The sequence below is a fragment of the Protopterus annectens genome, chromosome 7.part0 (assembly GCF_019279795.1).
Source record: "Protopterus annectens isolate FY-2018-M chromosome 7.part0, PAN1.0, whole genome shotgun sequence".
Taxonomy (NCBI): Eukaryota; Metazoa; Chordata; order Ceratodontiformes; family Protopteridae; genus Protopterus; species Protopterus annectens.
The window spans coordinates 1,734,579,937-1,734,601,992 of record NC_056739.1 but is presented as its reverse complement, the minus strand read 5'-3'; the positions used below and the strand labels follow the sequence as shown (position 1 = coordinate 1,734,601,992).

General features: G+C 42.2%; 1 protein-coding gene across 2 annotated transcripts in view; it reads right to left on the bottom strand.

Annotated features, from left to right (window-relative positions):
* The window catches only part of UNC45A (unc-45 myosin chaperone A), a 1,636,854-nt gene that overhangs the window by 1,245,914 nt on the left and 368,884 nt on the right, over positions 1–22,056 (bottom strand). For both annotated transcript variants that reach the window (XM_044078271.1, XM_044078272.1), the window contains one exon: positions 20,160–20,327. In XM_044078271.1, coding sequence (XP_043934206.1) covers positions 20,160–20,327 — 168 coding nt within the window. The remainder of the gene's footprint in view (positions 1–20,159; positions 20,328–22,056) is intronic.

Genomic DNA, 22,056 nt, shown 5'->3' with positions numbered 1-22,056 from the left:
AGGTGGAAGTGGGATTACATCAAGGATCAGCTCCGAGCCCTTTCTTATTTGCAATGGTGATGGACAGGTTGACAGACTAGATCAGACGGGAGTCCCTGGGAACTATGATGTTTACAGGATGACATTGTGATTTGTGGTGAGAGTAGGGAACAAGTTCAGGAGACCCTGGAGATGTGGAGATATGCTCTAGACAGGAGAGGAATTAAGGTTAGCACAACTAAGACAGAATATATGTGTGAGAATGAGAGGGCGGACAGATGAATAGTGAGGATGCAGGGAGTAGAGTTGGTGAAGGTGGATGAGTTTAAATACTTTGGATCAACAGTTCAGAGTAATAGTGAGTGTGGAAGAGAGGTGAAGGAGAGAGTGTAGGCAGGGTGGCGTGGGTGGAGAAATGTGTCAGGAGTGATTTGTGAAAGACAGGTACCAGTAAGAGTGATAGGGAAGATCTACAAGATGGTAGTGAGGCCAGCTATATTATATGGGTTTGAGACAGTGGTATTGATGAAAAACCAGGAGCCAGAGCTGGAGGTGGCAGAGTTAAAGATGTTAAGACTTGCAGTGGGCATCACGAGGATGGACAGGATTAAAAATTAAAATATTAGAGGGTCAGCTCAGGTTGGTCAGTTTGGAGAGAGGCGAGACTGCATTGGTTTGGACATGTGCTGAAGAGAGATGCTGAGTATATTGGGAGAAGGACACTAAGGATGGAGCTGCCAGGTAAGAGGAAAAAAGGAAGGCCTAAGATAAGGTTTATGTATGTGGTGAGAGAGGAGATGCAGGTGGTTGGTGTGACAGAGCAAGATGCAGAGGACAGGAAGAAATGGAAACAGATGAGCCGCTGTGGCAACCCCTAATGGGAGCAGCCAAAAGAAAAAGAAGATTTATACTTATCAGTGTTATTGAACAGTCTTTTTTAAAATGAAAGAAGCAATGAGAAATGAGTGCCTAAAATGAGGAATTACTACTACAAAGCAGAAAAACTAAAAAAAGGTATGGCTAAAAGAAACAGACTCCAGGTTTTGTTCGGCAGTTGTCACAAAATGTATAATATGCTTCTGAGTTTCACACAAAAATGTTACTAACACTACAAAGTTTCCCATTTTCTTCTTGCAAGCTGTTTAACTGTTACCTCATCTAGAGCAGCACATTTGGGTTTATTTATATGGCATGGCTAAATCTGCAGTCCTTCAAGTAGAATGAAATTCAGGAAATGGTTTGGGCAGCCTATTCACCTTGGTCTCCCTTACAGGAAACATTATCTGACAGAAGGTACCGGGGAAGGTTCCATACAGGTACCTACGTATTTAGTGAGATATACCTATACTGCAACATGAGCATAATCTTCTTCTTCTTTCGGCTTTTCCTGGTTAGGGGTCACCACAGCGGATCACCTGTCCGCTCATGATTGGCAGTGGAGTTTTACAGTGTTGAGTTGCCAGCCCGGCTCCCAACCTTCTACAGAAGGCACGCACACACACACACACACACACACACACACACACACACACACACACACACACACACACACACCTAGGGCCAATTTAGAGTGTCCAATCCACCTACTGCATGCCTTTGGGATGTGGAAGGAAACCGGAGCACCCGGAGGAAACCCACGCGACCACAGGGAAGACATGCAGACTCCGCACAGAAGGCACCCCAGCCAAGTATCGAACAGGAGAACCTCTTGCTGTGAGGCAGCAACGCTAACTGCTGCACCACCGTGGCCGCCCTAACATGAGCATAATACAATTGATAAAAAAACATGCTTGTCACACAGCAATACATGCCTGTTATACAATAATTTTATAGAGTTTTCTAGCATAACGAAGCAGAAATATAATAGTTAAAAAGTATTAAGAAAATGGGAGTTATCACAATCAGGTCACAACTTCTTCCCATAACCGCAAAACAGAACAGCACAATATTACTAATAGTCTAGTACGGTACAATAGCATATCATAAAAGAAAGAAAGAAGTCTTGTTAGACAAAGTTAACTTTAACAGTGGATTGTAGTTATCCTAATAAAATACAGACAGATAATAATATACATAATAATAAAATACAGAATATGAATACGTGAGGATAATCCTTATTTTCTGAAACTTTTGAGACTAAGTAACTCATTTTTGCAACAGTATCTTAGGCAGATACAATATTTTTTTTCATTTTGGCACATGGTTACTGTAATACAGGTGAATGTTACCAATGGGAATAACTAACAAATTCTGTTAGCTTGCATGAAGCAGATGTCCTGCAGATGACTGATTAATTTCTTATCAAGCAAGACAGCATGCATACAAAAAGATAAAAGTTTTGAAACTTAAATCAGAAGTGAAAGCAACCAGAATGGTGAACCTTCTGTGAATATCATATAAGCATTATAATTGTTAGGGTTTCACATAATGTAGTACAATTCTCCGCAAGAAATACGTCACATAGAAAGATTGCAAGGCTGTACACTTTGAAGCAAAGATAAAACAGACTGTGTAATATTAGCCTCAGAGCATGTACAGAATACAGATCTTGTGACATAATTAAAGGAGCAAGTCCTCTTACTTTGTACGTGGCAGAATTAATTGATCTTCTATGTTAATTGAAGTTATCTCATCACCTTTTAACAAAAAAATATTCAAATAAATAAAGTATATTCTAAACGAACACCCTGACGTTTGACAAACAGGATATAATACCAAACTTACAATTAGTCTGAACAGCTAGCTCTGTTGGCAGAGAGAGATAAACCCCGGAAGTTTGCAGCAGAGCATCTGGCACTAGAGAAGGTGAGAGATGAGAGGCAATTGCTTCTACCTTACATGGAGGGGCTGTGACTCAGTCATGAAGTGGATTGTGGCAACTGTTTTTGCAGTAGAAGTGTGCCACATACAGGGGATCAGCATATGTGTAAGTACATGTGCACTTCCTGAAGGCAAACATCATGCAAACGTCACCACCACAGCAAAGAGAAGATGATAACATAAATAAAGCCTCACTAATAACTAGGGTCTTAACTGTACTAGCTGGAAAATTAATCCACTGAACCTGGGAATGTTAAGTATATATAGTTCTTTTGTTTTTATAAACATACTTGTATAGTAACTGAAAACTTTTTTTTTTTTTTTTTTTTGGAAGTGTGCAAGAAACAAGCTCAACTAACAGCTGCTACTACATAAACAGAGGACATGCCTTGTAATACTTGTTTGAATCACATTTAACCATTATGCAATTAGTATATGTGAGTTTCTGTATTCCTGTATATTCATAGAGGGACAAAACTCTCATCCAGAAAGTAAGGTTTCCATAAAAAAAGTAATGTAAATGAATAAACAGGCCAAATGCATAGTTCATTCATATAGAAGACCTCCTAGCTAACAGATATACCAAATTGAAGGACTTCGCCATTAACAGCTGAACCTACACTGGTATCTACTGTGCAGTTAAATTTACTGCATTCTGTACATATAATGTCAATCCTATACACGTACTGACATACAATCCTTAATAATATACAATATTTCCAGTTTAATGGGGTAAGACCTTGTGAGGTAGCAATGGTGGGTCTACTTTCAAGGTAAAATTCCCAGAGGCTTACAGTCGCCCAGAGCTGACATTCCCTAGGTTTCTTTGCCTTGCTGCTTGACTTATTCAGTCTGAGACCTAGCTGACTTCAGGGGACGACATGAAACTTCTCAGTCCAGCCGCCCTCAGGTCATACTCATAATATGGCTCACACAGGCTTTAATCCCCAAGTCCAGAGATAACTGGGCTTGCTATACCTCCCCTGTTAGTGTGTATGTTGCCCTGTGAAACTGTCACACAGATGCAAAGTGACAGAGCCAACAGTGCTCGTCTATCCCATATTTCACATGCTCTGCTTTTCTTTCTCTTCAACGGGTACTGGCACTGCAATGGGAAAGGCTGCTTCCATTTCCCCAGTATGGGTTAGATGGCATTAACCAATCACTTCCACCCTCCCTCATTGGCTCCTCCACAGCATGTGCTGGTAGTTTATCCCAGGTCATCTGGGTCACACCTTCATCCTTCTGTGCCATGGAACAATCCATCTTTTAGCAAATTTGGAACACATAATGATACTTGCTTAAACTAATACAAACTTCAATTTAAAAAGGAAACAAAAATATTACACATATCAAATATAAACAAAACAGCATTATGGCTACCTGCAAAGAAATAAAACAAATAAATTAAAATGACTTATTGTCTATCAAGCCCACCTAGAGTGGGTTGATGGGCTGGTAGAAAACACTTTTCTGACATGATCTGGGGCTACTAAGTTAAGTGAATTACACATTTCATAAATACAGTAACTTGTATTTGCTGTAAAGAGAAAAAAACATAAGGATTAATACAAACAGTCCAGGAGCCATAGTTAGAAATACAGTAAATCATTAGATTTAATACAGTTAAAGAAATATTGTGACAATAAGCAAAAATAGGTAAAGAATAGCAAAATGTAGTAAAAAAGTACAGTTGTGTACACTTACCATAAATGTAGATGTTCAAGTGTATTCACTGTTGCAGTCCTAACCAATGGGTTACCTGGCTCCAAGTAGCCCTCGATCGGCCAGAATACCAAAGGTAAGTAAATATGACATCAGCTGCCGTCAGTTGTAAAGGATGTCAGGACGTCCAATACAAAAGGAGGCAGCCAATGTCACTTTCTCAGTCTTTCTTGCCATAACAGTCAGAAGCCCCCAGAAACCAATTTTGGCAAATAATACCAAATTTAGCCTGTACCTTAGGAAAAGAGAATAGGAGAGGACCAAAAAGGGGGAAGGAGGGGAAACCAGGACTGCAACAGTGAATACACTCGAACATCTACATTTCTTGTAAGTGTACACAACCATACTATGTTCATCGTGTTTCACTGTTGCAGTCCTAACCAATGGGCTGATTTCCAAAGCCCAGAGAAAAGGGAGGAGGAACCAACAGAATCAAGAATTGGAGATAATGCCCTGCAGAACAGCAGTGGCAAACCCTGCCCTGGTTCTGGAAAACAAAGGCAAAGTGTAATGCTTTGTGAAAGTGTGAACAGAAGACCATGTGGCAGCCTCCAAAATGTCTTTAGTAGGGACACCCCTTAAAAAGGCTGCAGAAGTGGAAGCTGCTCTAGTTGAGTGGGGCCTAACCCTTGAGGAGGAACTTTGCCATGAAAGGAATAACAAAAATAATGCAATGCGCAATCCATTTAGAAATGGTTTGTTTAGAAATAGCCTTGCCCTGGGCTCCAGGGGCAAAACTGACCAATAACTGTTGATTTCCGAAGGTCTTTAGTCCTATCCAGGTAAAACCTGAGCTGTCTGTGCACATCAAAAGAATGTAAGATCCTTTCACCTCTATTTTAAGGATTAGGTAGGAAGGTGTATGGACTGATTAAGAGTCGGGCTCGAAACCACCTTAGGCATAAAGGAGGGGTTGGTTCTCAGAGAGACCCTATCTGCATGGAAAATAAGAAAAGGCTCCACAGCCATCAAAGCTTGCAGCTTCGAAACCCTCCTTGCTGAAGTCATAGCCAAGAGGAAGGCAGTCTTCCAAGAGAATACATATAACACTGGACCCAACAAATAACTCTTGCTTCTTCGTAAATGCAATGTTACTAACACAGAGGAATCGCCGTGCAAAACACCTGTAATATTATCCTTTATTTAAAATACGAACAGGAATCCACTTCCTCAATAAAACACAAGATAGTTTGGCGCTTTCACCCACTCTATGTGGGCTTCTTCAGAACCCTTCTGAAGAAGCCCACATAGAGTGGGTGAAAGCGCCAAACTATCTTAATTGTGTTTTATTGAGGAAGTGGATTCCTGTTCATATTTTAAATAAAGGATAATATTACAGGTGTTTGCACAGCGATTCCTCTGTTTTAGTAACGTTGCATTTATGAAGAAGCAAGAGTCTTCCAAGAGAGAGAAACTTTAAATCTGCAGTGGCAGCTGGCTCAAAAGGAGGAAGAGTGAGTTTCTCTAGAACAAAATTAAGATCCCAGGCTGGAGTGGGTGCCCTTCTGGGAGGTTTTACGTTGCAAGCACCTCTGAGAAACATTTTCATCAGGGGATGAGAGAAAATGCTTTGCTCAAAAGAACAATGAGCAGAAATGGCTGAAGCATGGATCTTGATAGAGGAAAAAGAAAGACCACCCTGAAGCAAATCAGCCAGATATTCCAGGATCAAAGGAAGGGTAGGCTGAGAAGAAGATTCCCCTCTAGCCAGCATAGGACTTCCTAGTGCTAGGCCTCCTGGCCTCCCTCAGCACATCAACCACCTGCTGGGAAAGGGAAGAAGAAAAGGATGGAATCATACAATGAGCCATGCTGCCAAATGGAGAGACTGAAGATGAGGATGTAGAACGTTTCCCCCTTCCTGAACCAAAATATCTGGCTTCAGAGGAAGATGCCAAGGAGGAAATTGGGAGAGACTGTGAAGCAGTGGATACCAATGCGGTCTGGGCCAGTCCGGAGCTATGAGAATAGTCCTTGGTCGTTCGTCCCTGATCTTCAATAATACTCTGGGAAGAAGAGGAAGAGGAGGGAAGGCATAAACTGACAGGAGCATCCACTTTCCAGGCTCTGCTGTGATGCTATCTGGTGCAAAAAAGAAGTAGAAGATGGTTGTCTGTGGAGGAGAAAAGATCCACCTGAGGTGTGCCCCAGCGTTGAATGATGCTGTAAAAGACTGCACTGCTGCCACTTGTGAGGATCCAGGGTTTGTCTGCTTAACTGGTCTGCCAAAATACTGAGCCTTCCTGGAAGAAACTGAGCTAGGAGATGCAGGCCCAGGGATGCTGCTATGGACCAGAGATTCATGCTCTGCCTGCACAGGGGGTAAGAATGAGTCCCTCCCCGTTTGTTGATGTACCACATGACTGTGGTGTTGTCTGTTCTGACGAATAGGGTTCCAGGAGAAAGAAGATGCTTGAAAGCTAGTAAGGCCTGCTGAACTGCTATCAACTCCTTTAGATTTATGTGCAGGTGCATCTGCTGGGCATTCCAACGTCCCTGTATGCATCTGCCATCCAGGTGAGCTCCCCAGGCGTAGTCCAATGCATCTGTGGTGAACCTGAGTGGGCGAAAAGGCATGCCTTTGTTTTGTAGACAGGCTGTTTGTTGCCCACCATAGAAACTCTGCCTGCAGAGATGGAAGCAGAGAAATCATCATATCCAGATCCTGTGTGTGTTGACACCAAATGTTCTTGAGGTACCATTGCAATTTCCTCATATGCAGCCTTGCATATGGAATCATGAGAATGCAAGAAGCCATGTATCCCAGACCTTGCAGGTATTTCCTTGCAGGGAGCTGGGACAGGCTTGCTAAGTCCTTGAAGTAAACTGAAAGAGTTGTCTGCTTCTCCTGGGTGAGATATATCATCTGGGCGGCTGTGTTCAGACTCACTCCCAGGAATGTTATCCCCTTGGATGGCACCATTTTTGATTTTTCCTTGTTGAGAGTGTAACCCAGGGAAGAAAGAAGAGTCTTTATAAATTCTAGATCCTTTAACAGCTGTTCCTGAGAATTTGCTTGAATTAGACAGTCGTCCAAGTATGGATAAATCTGAATTTTCTTCTGCCTGCAAAAAGCAATGACTGGAGCTAGGCACTTTGTGAAAACTCTGTGAGCAGTAGATAAGCCAAAGGGCAGCGTAGAGATTTGATAATGTTGCTTGCCCACTCTGAAACGAAGGTACAGCCTGCAACTTACCTTGATAGGGATGTGCAGATAAGCTTCTTTGAGATCCAAGGTTACCAGTCAGGAATCCTTTTCTAACGTTGGCAGCAACTGATGCAGAGTGAGCATTCTGAACTTTGGAATTACCAAGAAAGAGTTCACAATGGATAGATCTAGGACAGGACGCCAGATGCTTTCTTTTTTTGGAACTAGGAAAAGTCTGGAATAGAAACCCTGGCCTACGTGCTAAGCAGGAACTGACTCTATTGCTCCCAGATGAAACAGAGACAAAATTTGTTTTTCTCCTTCTGACCTTTGGTTTGGAGGAGAGTCCAGGAATCCTTTGGGAAGTGGAAAGGTGTGGAAAGAAAACTTGTGCCATAGGGATACCGTTCTGAGTACCCATTTGTAGTCTGTAATAGTGGCCCAGACATTTGCAAAAAGGGCCAACATTCCCCCTAAAGGACTCTCCAGGCAGGCAAGAAGAGGCAGCAGTTGGACAAAGTCATTGAGAGTGTTTAGATTGAGATGCAGCCTTAGAACTTCCCGCCTTGGAAGTGGAAGCCTGCCAATGCTTAGACCTTTAAGGGGTAGCCACCTGCCCCCTAGAAGATTTGTAACCTCTGGTCCTAGAACGGTTCTGTCTGCTGTTATCAGGAAACGTCCAACTCTTAGAAGGGTAATTCCTGCTAAAGCGAGGCAGTTGAACTTGCAGAAAATCCTTAACAGTCTGCATAGACTTGGTCTTATCCTCCATCTTCTTGAGCACTTCCTCTGTCCTTATGCAAAGGTACATCTACAAGCTTAGCCTTGACAGGCTCTGGTAGGGGCTGTTCCCTGAGCCAAGCGTGCCTTCTAATAACATATCCAGTAGCTGTAGTCCTGCAGGAGGCATCTAAAATGTCAAAACTATAATGTAAAGAATGCTTATTGACAACACTGGCAGAATTCAGCAAATCCTGCATATCCTTACTCTCTGCCAGCAGAGACATACTTGCTATCCTAGACTTAATAGCCTCCAAGGTGTGCTGCTGGTACTTCAGCATATGAAAAAGACAATGAGTAGATCTAATAGCAAGAGTGGCAGAGGTATAAACTTTTTTAGCCCACCTATCTAGGCTCCTAGATTCCCTATAAGAAGGAACAGGATTTTTGGTAACAGTGGCCTTAACTCCTTTAGGGCCTTGAGAAATAACCTTTGGATTAGCTAACAGATTTCTGAAAAGAAACAGATGAGAAACAGGGACTCTATAGTACCGGTCAGGTTTCCTGGGAGCAGGAGGAACTGAATTTGGTGTCAAGGAATTTTCCAGAAAAACATCATCAACCACTTCCAACACTGGGGGAATAGCCAGAGACTTATGCTGAGGTAACTCCAAAAATTCCCTAATCTTTTTCTTAGATTGGGGATAATCCTGACTTTCCCATTTAAAATGCTCCCTGAGAGTATTCAAAGTATCACCAAAAGAGAAATCCTCTGGGAGAGAAGCAGAAGGGATGGACTCCACTGCATCTCAATCCTCAAAAGGAGAAAAAGCCTGTGAAACTTCCTCTTCATCAGCAGAAAAGCTAGAAGAATCAGAACCAGAAAAAGACAGCCTCAGGAGAAACATCCCTACTCCTTTTAGAAGGTGGAGGGTGTGAACCCCTAATAAGAGTCAAAAGGTCATTAGCCATCTTAACCATTTGGGATTGAGAGGAATGAGAAGAAACTGGAGCCTGCTTTTTCACAGGCTTACGACTGGAAGATTTACTTGCAAGTCTGAAGGACTCAGGAGGCCTGGCAACCGCCGAAGCTGCAGTAGAGGTCGTCAGTATGAGCTTGCTGTCTGAACGAAGAATGCAGGCCTCGGGCACCAGAGTCAGCTTAGCGGCTCCGGATCCAGTTGAAGAGGTGACAGGTCAGAAGGAAAAATGGAGGCTGGAGGCCTGGGGGACTCTGAAACAGTCTCAACTGAGGCCTGCGGTTGAAAATGGGGCTGCAAAGGCGCCTCACTGTCTACTGCATGACTGACGACCATCTTAACATCATCCAAGGACTTGACCTTCTGAAGCCTGTTGCGGTCCTTATCTTTACGTTTCTTGGGGATATCCAAAGCCTGAAGACCAGTGGATGCCATACCGACAAACTTAGGCCAAACACCAAAATGTCTAGCTAAAAGCTTAGTCCGATGACGAATAGTATGTGGATTAGAGGAGGCACAGAGATCACAATTAGGAACGTCGTGGTCAAGGCCTAAACAAATAATGCAATAGGAATGAAAATCTCTATGGGGAATCTGCTTTCCACAGGTAAGACAATTATTAACCTTTTCTGACATTCGTTAAGGCAAGAAAGGAGGATCCCCAATGGGGTACTTAGCTGTAGTGGACTTCAACTTTGTAGTCGGAAACCAAAAAAGGTAAACTGCCAACCGGCACTCATGAAAGAAATGCTTCTGCTTCGGGCTCCACGGCAAGGAAGACTGAGGAAGTGACGTCGGCTGCCTCCTTTTGTATCGGACGTCCTGACGTTCTTTGCAACCGATGACAGCCAATGTCATATTTACTTACCTTTGGTATTCTGGCCAATCGAGGGCTACTGGGAGCGGATAACCCATTGGTTAGGACTGCAACAGTGAAACACAATGAATATCAAGCAAACTGTAGTGTTAAGACTATATTAGAACAAATCCGTCAGTTTATATTGGCAGTACGTTGTATGCACTTGGTTTCGGTCTTTCCATTCGGTTATCAGGTACCTCTGAATCACTTGCACTTGTATTCTGAAAATAGATAACCTTCTAATTTTGTATGAAACCAAGTCAGTTTGCTGAGTTCAAATTTCTGAAGGCAGATGGTTCCAACAGCAGGAGCAGTTTTGAAGAAAGTCTTTTCACTGACAACTCTAAATAGTGGACAGTGTGTAGCTACCCCTCATGGTTGTTTCAAAGTAATTTCAAGTTTTCATTGACAGCTTATTAGCTAATATGGGAAATTCATAAAGGTCTAGTAATTTATATATGAGAGTGGCTAACAACAGGGTCCTTCTTGTAGTTACAGATGAACAGTTGTATTTTTAAATAAGATAAGTAGTGAGTTATGCGATCAGCTAGAAAGACACGCTTGTATATTTTATAAAGAGATGTGTGAAGACAAGCAGTACTCCGAGATGAATTCAGAGATATTACTGACAGGGCATATCTGAGTTTTAGTAGGAGCACAGTTTACCATAGGTTGTTCCTGGCTCAGGGACAGTAGGCTGGTGATTTATAACCAAGTTTACATTGGCAGTACTGCTTTCCTGCAGCCATGTTCCTAAGAAAAGAGCTTGATCTATATACAGTCCAAAGTATGTATGTTGAGTAAGATAGCTAATTATGTTGTTCCACAGGTCATTTAAATGGATGGCTGCATCATCTAACAGCTGATATTATAAAGATCATAACAGCAGACATTTTGGGACTGATTGTCAGTTTGCTGTAAGGTACCTAATTCCAAGTGCAGTGAAATCAAACACTGTTTTGTTTTGTTTTGTAACATTGCTGATGTTTTGTCTGAATTTGATATTATATCTGTGTACAATGTTGGGCTGAGCATCCTGACTTCTTATTTGAAGTTATTAAGGAATAGGGAGAATAATACAGGTTTCAAAACATTGCTTGGATATTTCAGCATCCAAGTGTGAAGCTTCAATACACAAATGGCTGTATCGGTTAAATAGGTCTGAAACCAAATAAAAACACCCTGTCTAAAATTATTTTTCCAAGTTTAGAGAGTAAAAGAGAACAGTTTAGTGGTTCAAAGGAACAAGCCATGTCAGTAAAGACATCAACTATAAGTAATCCATTCTTTGTGCTGTTGTAACACACTGCAAGGATAGTTCTTAATCCAGTATGGAATCCCTGCTGCATGCTACATAATAGATACCAACATATTTTAACAGCAGAGTGTATGAATTAAGACAAATATTGTGATTGCACAAAGGTAGGCAGTGCAGCAAAATAAAGTCTTGCATAGAGGAGGGTGTAGGCCATCTGTAACTTCATATGTCATATCAGCCAGAAGAGAGACCAGAAATTTCTCAACAAGAAATTAAAGGGTACACAAAACAAATCTTGCGCGGAAAGACTGAAAGCCCTGTCTCTGTATTCAATCTCCTGCAGATTGCTAAGGGGTGACTTGTGCCTGGCTTACAGAACAGTCTCTGACCCAGCATTGATGGAAATGCTACACATTCGTAAATAAAACTGCAAGAGGGTCACTTGCCGAAGGGATCTTAACCTAGTCTCTGACATGAACAGGTCATGCTGGAGAGAGAGATACATCTCTCACAGACTGCCACTTCTCTGGAACAAGCTTCCAATTCACATGAAACAGAGAGCTTCCCCAACCCTCTTCAAACACAACCTAAATCAATGGATGGCTGACAACAAATTCACTCCTGGGGTGGCACCCATGTCCCTCCTGGACAGAGGAAGTCGGTATTAACTACCATAGACCCTTATCTCTGTGAACTTCACTCACCTAACCACTGACAATTGGGACAACTTGTAATAAATATGTCTAGGCTTGTAAGGGTTCTAGGGACATTAGCCTAGTAACCTCATATGAACCTATAAAATAACATTTAAAGGAAGACAAGTTGATTTTAACCTATTAAAAGAAACCTGTCTTATGAAACAATACATCACCTCTAATAAAACAGTATGCAGGTCTATGCATTAACTAATTATATTAAATATTATGTAAAAGCTGAAAATTCTGTGAGAAAATATATTCACTTTGAAAATTATTAGACTAAAGTGGATAAAGAAGGGAAATATGAAAGTTAGTTCAAACATAACCACAGAATAATGCACTAAAATGGTTACATAAGGGAAACAGCATAGTAAGTAGAAATATAATCAGAGTGTACAAGGCAGGAATTAATGTTACTTTATATGCTGACATACTGCCAGTTTCATAACATACAAAATATTCAACACTAATACTTGAGCCTGGAAGCATGGTGCACAAAACAGCAGCAATCCGATATGCATCCTTAACACTCAAGAGCCTTAGGCATGGAGTTCAAGGGTTACAAACCCGCTGTGCAAACTCACTTTAACAGGTGCATGATGCAAGCGAGACACTACTCCTTACACATTAAGTCAGCAGCACACATACAATATTCCAAGCTACATCATAATTCCTTTGTCCCCCAAAGACCCATAACAAATCTCACAGGAAAATAAAATGCTACTTAATCCAACTACTCTTTTTGTCCACTTGTTTCTCTCTGTAGCAAAATGAACGCTCTTCTGAAAATCCTTCTCAGTCCTGAACAAAAGTATGCAAGAGAAAGACTTTTAACATGCATGGTCCAACCTGATTAACTGAAAGCTGGTACAAAGAAGTTATGTCTTACAATAACGTTACATCTGTGTTGTTGATGTTCACCAATCCTTGACAGTGGGTTTAGTTCTGAACCTCGGAACTGAGACAGACGTTTACTTTACCTCACACTCAACAAACTCTTGAGTCAGGCTCTACCCATAATGCTCCTCTTAGAAATCACCTCAGATCGAGTTTGCTAAAGAGTAGCAGATGGACGTGAAAGGTCATGGATAAATGACAGTTAAGTTCACCGAGGTCAGATCAGAGTCCTTACAGATAAACTAGTGAATGGCCAAATTCAGTCTACTAAAAGTCTCAGGAAGGGGGATGGAGGGTGGGGATGTCAAGGATTGGTGAAGATCGACAACACAGACAGAACGTTATGGTAAGACATAGCTTCTTTATCTGATGTTGTCAATCTTCACCCAATCCCTGACAGTGGGACAGAGTCCCCAGCTACTTTAGCCTCGGGAGGCATCACAAAAGAATATTCCTCAGGACCATAGAGACAAAGAATGCTCGTCCCCTTGAGACCTGATCCAATTTGTAATGAACGATAAAGATATGCTGAGAATACCAAGTGGCTGCTGCATGAAAGCTCTGGCATGAAAGACTGCAGACATAGCTACTGCAGACATAGCTACTGCTCTTGTAGAATGGGCTTGAACTGTTTTAGGGAGCTGGAGCCCTTTAGAATGACAGATGCAAGTGATGCAGTCTCTAAGCCATTTGGCTAGGGTAACTTTAACAACTGGGTTACCTAGATGGAGGGAGGAACATGCCACAAAAAATGTATTTGATTTTCTAAATACTTTTGTTCTGTGAAGATAAAAATGTAGTTGTCTGTGCATGTCAAGTAAATGGAGAGGATATTCTTCCTTGTTCAAAAAATTAGGGAAAAAGACTAGCAACTGTAGAGTCTGATTAATTTTAGTCTCGGATACCACCTTGGGCAGAAAGGAAGGATTACTTCGAAGCAAAACTTTATCATTATGAAAAATTAAGTATGGAGGTTCGCATGATAGGGCTTGAAGTTCTGAAACTCTTCGGGCAGAAGTGATAGCCACCAAAAATAAGGTTTTCCAAGACAAATGTTTCAAGTCACAAGATGCTGATGATTCAAAAGGGTTTCTGGTTAGGGGCTGAAGAACCACAGTTAAATCCCAAAGGGGGAAAATGTTCTTTAAAAGGAGGCCTTAAGCATCAAGAGGCATTTTAGGAAGCCTTTACACAATTTGTGTAACATTAGAGGAGCACCCTCCAGTCTTACATGAAAGTTTTAAATTGCAGCTAGGTGCACTTTAATTGCAGAAGCAGAGGAACCCGACAAGGTACAGTGAAGCTAGAAAATCTAATACTTTATGGATAGGACTGGAATAGGGATCTATTTCATTGTCTAGAGCCCATCTAGCAAATTTCTCCCATTTGCTTTGGTATAACTTGTAGACTATTTTTGATGAGCGATAATAATTTGTCGGACAGGTGAGAAAAGAGAAGGATGCCTGGCAATCATGGGAACTGGAGAAGCCACGGAGTGAGCTTAAGGTTTTGGAGATTTGGAGGCACCATGCCATCTGGGTGAGACAGCAGATCTGGAACTGGGTCCAGAAGCCATGGTTTCTGAACCAAATGAGGCCACAGGAAGGGAAACCAAACTTGTCAAGGCCAGAAGGGGGCAATGAGGATTATTGAGTTTTCCACCCTTTTGGGTTTATTCAGGAACTGTGAAATGAAAGAAATTGAGGAAAAGGCATAGAGCAGACCAGGAAGCCAGTCGTGAAGAGTGTCTCTGGGTGACTCCCCCTAAGGGGGGATTAGGGCAAAGTAACCTCTGCACTTTTTGTTTAGAGGAGAGGCAAAGAGATCATAACATGGTTGGTCCCAGTGGTGAAAAATGTTGTTCGCCACTGTTGAATTGAGATAACACTCATGAGGCAAGAGAATAGTTCTGCTCAATTTGTTCACTATCACATTGGACCTCCCCGGAATGTGCGTTGCTGTGAGAAAGCAGTTGGAAGAAATCGCCCATTACCAAACTCTGAGCACTTTTCGACACAACGGGTAAGATTTGGCTCTCCCTTGTTTGTTTATACACTGGACTACTGACATGCTGTCCATCTGAATTGCTACTGTTCCTACAAGGAGGACATGCTGGAATGCTTGCAACGCTAACAGCATTGCTCTCATCTGTAGTACAGTAATGTGCAAGTTGGCCTCCAATTGGGATCACATGCCTTGGACTGTCCTGCCCACATAATGCCACGCCCACCCTGTTTGGGAAGCATCCGTGGTCACTATGGCTTGGGGCTGGGGGAGAATGAAGGGACTCCCGAAGAGAATCTGGTTTAAGTGTAGACACCACATCAGGTCATGTTTGCAGCGATCAGTAATCAGAATTGGGGTAGACATTGGTTGATGTACGAAAGACCATTGTGACGCTAATAGCCATTGCAATATCCACATGTGGTACCTCGCCAAGGGAACTAAGGTGACTGCTGCTGCCATGGAACCTAATGTTTGAAGAACTAACTTTGCTGGAACCTTGTTGCTGTGTAATAATTGACCGACCTGGGATCTTATACATTGTAGCCTGTCTTGAGGGAGAGATGCAATTTCCGAGACAGTGTCCAAGTGAACGCCAATGAAATCCAGATGTTGACTGGGTTGAAGACTGGACTTTTCAAAATGTATACTTATTCCTAGAGATGTACAGAGATGTATGGTGTAATCTTTTGCCCATTCTATTTGACACCTGGTGGCAGCAGTTAGGATCCAGTCGTCGAGATATGAAAATACTCTAAACCCTTGGATTCTTAGATGAGCTGCTACCACTGCCATGCATTTGGTAAACACCCTGGGGGCTGTCGTGAGTCCAAAGGGCAGTGCTCTGAAATGGAAATGACCGTCTCCCAGCCAGAAGCGCAAAAACCTCCTGGAGCTCTTTTCCATCTTTATGTGGTAATGAGCAACCTGGAGATCGACAGAGCACATCCATTCGTCTTTTTCCATGAATGGAAGAAATCTGGATCCTTTCTGGTCTGGTGGGACTTTCTGGATGACTCTTTTGTTTAGCAGTTTTTGAATTTCTACAACTGCTGTTTCCCTGAGACTGGGTGGCATATGTCTGGAAGTTTTTTCTGGGGTTTTGGTGGTTGTGATAAGGGGATTTTGTAACCTCTGGATATAATTCCCTGCACCCATTTGTCCATTGTTAACAACTGCCAGGCAGACTGGTGCAGACAGAACCGTCCCCTGACTGCCTCCAGAGGCGGGCAATCTTCAGGGGTGCTGGTAGGAAGCTCCAAAGGAGGACTCCATGGATCCCTGATTTTGCAGTCCATTTCTACTTCTAGGGCAGTGTCTACCATTGCTTCCTCCTCTGCCCTGGGAGAAGTCCTTGCCTCATGAATCCTGGAAAGGCCCTTTGGATTTTTTAAACCACAGTCTCACACTCCTCTGGTTCCTGGAGTATGGTCTCTGAGTAGTGGAGAAATGTATGCCAATGGCAGAAAGGGTCTTACCATCCTTTTCACATCTGGCTAGGGTACCCTTTACTTTGGGACCAAAAAGGGATGATCCGTCAAATGGTGCATTGACGAATGATGCTTTAAATGGCCCCGCAATGTTGCACAAGTGCATTCAGAAATGCCTTCTTACAGCTATGCCTGAACCAGTTTGCCCTAGTCGTCCCTTCGGCTGCATGGGCAACGAGCCTCATGTACGAATTAGAAATTGCTTCTAAGATAGCAAGCTGAGAAGTAACTTTATCTTGTACTCCTTTAGCTACTGCTCCTTCAAGGGTATCTGAGAGCTCTTTGATCAGATCCCGCTGAAGTCATGTAAAGTGCACCAGATAATTCAAGGACCTTACAGCAAAGGTTGCTGGAAGGATAAACGTGCTTCCTGAATCTATCCAAAGTCCTAGACCCCTTGTTAGGAGAACGGATAGTATGACTTTCCTCAAAAAGTTCCTTCTTGGTGGCTGCCACTACCACCATGGTGTCAACGGGAATACCTTCGGCCCAATGCGGTTTCTCCTTAGAGGCTGATAATACTCGATCAAGTCTCTTAAGGACTGGTTCTATGGCAGCGAGCATCTTCCACACCTGCTGAGCGATCAATTTAATGAGAACATCAGTAGGTGGAGAGATCTAAGAGGTAGAGGGTTGAAGACAAAAGCCTCCAGGTATACAGACTCCTCTGAGGAAAGTTGGGAGAAGGATCAGCCATGCCTCTGTTTCAGGATTTCTAGGATGTTCCTGAAGGAAACATCATCAGGGGTGACCTACAGGAACCTTCCACTTCATCAAAATCAGTATCTTCAATGAAAGACTCTTCCGGGGAGTCTAAGTGCATCACCTTGCACTTTCTTTTCGCAGGGACTTCCTTGGGGGGATGATCTGGGGAAGTATCCGAAGAAGAGAATACCAAGGTAGGAGCTACCTGAGACTTTTGTGCCCTCTGTTCCGGAGATGAGACTGATGGTAGATCAGGTCGAGGCGATACTGAAATCTGTCCTGACAGAGATGGCAAGGACTGTGAGTCTCCAGCAGACAATGCCTTCTCCATAATCTGGAAGGCTGGCCCGCCTCCCCATAGAGGAGTGGGAGCCTGGAACCAAAATAGACTCCTTTGGAACCGGGTTCACACCCCGCACAGAGACTGCCTCCAGTACAGAAACCTGGGTTGACTCTACAAAGGTCGAGGCACCGCGAGGCATAGACTGTTCCAATGGAACCGAAAAGGCACCATGCATCTCAGACCCGGCTAGAGAGTCTCGACCCTGGGAGGTCTCTGATGCCGACAGCTCGGAGCAACTCAAGGCAGTTCATGGAACTGGAGAGGAAGATGCTACAGGAACAGAGAAAGTTGGAACAGGGAGAGTTGGGATCAAGTGCTCCAAAGACTCAGCAAGAGCTGGAAGCTATGGAGGTGTCATAGGATAAACGGTTCCGACGTCAGTGTAGCTCGGAACTGAGGACAATCTCCTCGCCACTGGTAGCTGATCTACCAGTCTCATAATATCTGCCTCTGATAGACTCTTAGTAGATCGAACAGATGCTGTGAAAGGAGATTTAGGGTGTCTCACTTCCACAAAAAGAGTGTCTTTAAATGGGTCCACAGATGGAGACTAGAAAGTTTTTGGGAGAGGAGGCGGCCCCAATTGCTTCAGGATCAATGCATCAGTAGGTACCGATGAAGAAGCTGTCGGCTCCAAAGCCAGCTTAGTAGTAACAGTAGTAGTAGTAGTAGTAGTAGTAGTGGTAGTAGTGGATGCAGTCAAATTCTCTGGTGCAGATGAACTCTTCTGTACCAAGGAAGATTTATGTATTTTCCTTGACAATTCCGAGGACTTTGGAACCAAGGAAGGCTTTTTCTTTGAGGTTGGTGAAGAAGAAAAAGATGATGAATTATCAGCTTTCTCTCTGGACTCAGAAATGGCCTCATCAAATCCAGTTTTAAGTAGTCCTTTCAAGATTAACTTGTTTTTCCTTTCTGTTAAAGTATGGGTTATAAATCTGTGACAAATTGCACAGTTCTCCTGTAAATGTATCTTTCCAAGGTAATACACACACAGGGTATGCCCATCTGAATTGTGCGTACTGCCCACACATTTCTTACACCTCCTGAATCCGGAGGTGCCCTTAGAGGGTTTAGAAGGAGAAAGTTTCTCCTGTTGTTCCACCTTAAGAGATGGAAGGCAGTCACACTAAGAAAAGGGTGAAAGGAATACAGATAAACAAAGATTTTTTTTTTAAATAGAAAATAGAAATAGAAAATAGAGGAACAGAAAAATACCAGCGATGATATGAAAGAATACCTTTAAAGGTATTTAAAGGGAGTAAAAAGGAGTACCAACAATGGTACTGGACAGTCTACCAGTGGTAGAAGAAAGACAGATGGAAACTAGCTATGATAAAAAGGGGGAGGAGTGGATAAAATTAGAAGGAATTATGAAGAGATGTAAAGAGGAAAATTTAGAAAAAAGGAAGAGTAAAAAAATGAGAAAATACTGACAAACAACTAAGCCAAGGCTCGAGAGAATGAAGGAACACACATGGTCTGCGAAGCAGCAGATGAGAGCTGAGGTAATTTCTAAGAAGAACATTATGGGTAGAGTCTGGCTCGAGAGTTTGGAAAGTGAAAGCTAAAGTAAACGTCCGTCTCGGTTACGAAGTTCGGAACCGAATCCACTGTCAAGGACTGGGTGAAGGTTAAATAATTTAAAACTACTACACATGATCAGGAATACAAATAGCAGATGATCCTGGACACAAGCACATGGTTCAAGTGATGACTGCAGACTGAGGTACAAATGAATGAGGCGCATCAGAACTGAAAGCTCATGTTCAGAGTTCACAGATACAATTCAAAGTCTAAACTACTATACAATCCCAAATCCAATAAGTTAAAGTTGTGCTGTACTTGGATATCTTTCAGCTAGGTGATCTAAATGCAGCTGATAGCAAGACACAGTATCCTCAGCAGAAACATGTATTCTGAATAGAACTCCTCTCACCCCTATGACTCTATTTCACTGCCTTCAAGCAGTGTAACATGCAAATACCTCACACAATCTCATACACATTAATCCAATTTCAGTTATTTTTGTTCTAAGAAAATAAGTTACACAAAAGACATGAAATACAATAATACTGTGGGCAACACCATGCTTTTGTTGCATTTAATATTCAAAAAAGTTCCTCCAACAAAGTCTTAAATAGTCAATTCTCCCTTGTATAGCATTCACTTACTTTCTGAAACAAACTTTCCCACATACATTATTTACAACTAGAGTAGCACTTATGTTCTTCTGCTTCTTTCAGCTTTTCCCGGTTAGGGGGTGGCCACAGTAGATCACCTGTCCACTCATGATTGGTAGTAGAGTTTTACGGTGTCGAGTTGCCAGCCTGGCAATCAACCTTCCATGGAAGGCACACACATGCACGTACTCACGCCTAGGGCCAATTTAGTGTCCAATCCACCTATGGCATGTCTTTGGGATGTGGGAGAAAACTGGAGCACATGGAGGAAACTTACCACTTGTGTTGATAAATACATTTCAGGAGAGATATTGATAATAATGTATTGTACATGAAATGTGTGCACTAACCCGGGATGGATGGCTAGAACACAGACCCACAAGTGTCCTCAGAGCGGCCAACACCATCTCTGGCTTGCCAGTCCTCAGCATCCTTTGCAGCAGCTGTGTGCCATCACTTCGGAAAATCTGCTCTGCTCCTGCCTCCTCCCGTGCTAGGACTATTAGGTTTTGTGCAGCCTGAAAAACACAAAAACAAAGGTATGAAAGTAATGCACAGCATATGACAAATGTTCAAGAAAGATGCAACTTATTCATTTATGTGTTGTTTGTTTATTAACCTGGAAGTTCTACATAGGTGTAGTCCCTTTAGAATAGACGTGTGGGGTGAAAAATCTTCCAAGTACAAATACAGATGCCAATATTTTAAAAAACAGTGAGACAAAAATTAAACACTGCAAAGTATGAACAGTACAAATAAGAAATTAAAGTGGAGATATCATAAAGACATTTGCACACTATAAAAACAGCACAAGAAACAGCCATCTTAAAGATATAAATCACAAAACACTGTATTGTGGTCACTGAAGTAATGTAAACATAACATTTTTAAGTTTCCTATACCACATATTTAACAAATTAGTAAGCAGTATCCACAACATTAGTAAGTATCTCTCTGGACCTTGCAAAGGAGTGCTACTCCAACCCACACTCAGGCATCACAGATAAACTCTCCCAACTAAATATCAACCCTTATGTAACTAAATGGAAACTGTCTCACACACAGAACACAGAAATTAAGGATGGGTGGCATTTCTTCCAAAAGACCTGCCATTACTGGAGGGCCCCATGGTTCAGGCCTTGAGCCACTTCTCTTTGGCATTTACTTCTTAGAAGTCCAAGCTAATGTTAATGGATTATGGCTGACCAAGTCTGCAAATCTGTGTCGTCATAAAACTCTGAGACGACACCATGATCCTACAAGAGGGCCTGTCCCAAACAAATAATAAGTGACAAAACCATGGATTAAAAAATGCTATGTCATGTACAACTGTATCCTTCAAGTATGATTCCCTTTGCTGCTACCATATTGACATCCCCCTGAAAAACGATCCTGTAGTTAAGAGTGCTAGGAAGCTACGCTGACAATAAACTGTCCTTTGATCAACACGCAACTACTACTGTAAAGAAGTTCTTTCTCAATGCACAGCTTACACTGAAGGGTATGACATCTAGATACAGGGACGTTATTCTTCTTCTGCACTAAGCACTTATTTGGCTGACAACAGTTCTCCACCAATATAACACCCAAAGCCTCAGTGTTAAGATATCACTGTCTATCCCTCCTTTACCCGCTGCATTTATTTTAATATAATTATCTACTATCATGGAGTACAATGCCCCTTTCAGAATACACCTGCCTAAATACTTGTCATAGCTGAAATGGCCCGAATCATAAAAACTATGTAGACTATCTCAAAGTCTTGTCTTTCTTCTTGGTATCAAACAGGCTACTGAGAGGTGACCTCTGCCTTATGTAGCCTCGACATACCCTGTTCTATCAGACCTATTACACATCTGAAAGTTCAGTAGTATCAGAAACTTCCATTCAAGGGATCTCAACTTCTTTTGCAAGATTAACAAAAAATGCTGGAGGGGCACGTTATATATCACAGAGAATACCACTTCTATGAAACTTGCATCCCTCCTCTCTTACACTACTCAAATGTAACTTGGAAGAATGGATTGGTAACTGCAAATTCATCACTGGTTTAGCAGTGATGGCCCTCATGGATAGGGAAACATGCAAGTACCCAACATATAATTATATGTCCCATGTTTGGAGATTCATATTGCAAAATATATGGGCAAATACTTACCACAGGAATGCAGAGCAAGGCTTCTTAAGATGCTCACAGATCAATAGCCTATGAACCTAAGTATATGAAGTACATATAATATTCACAAC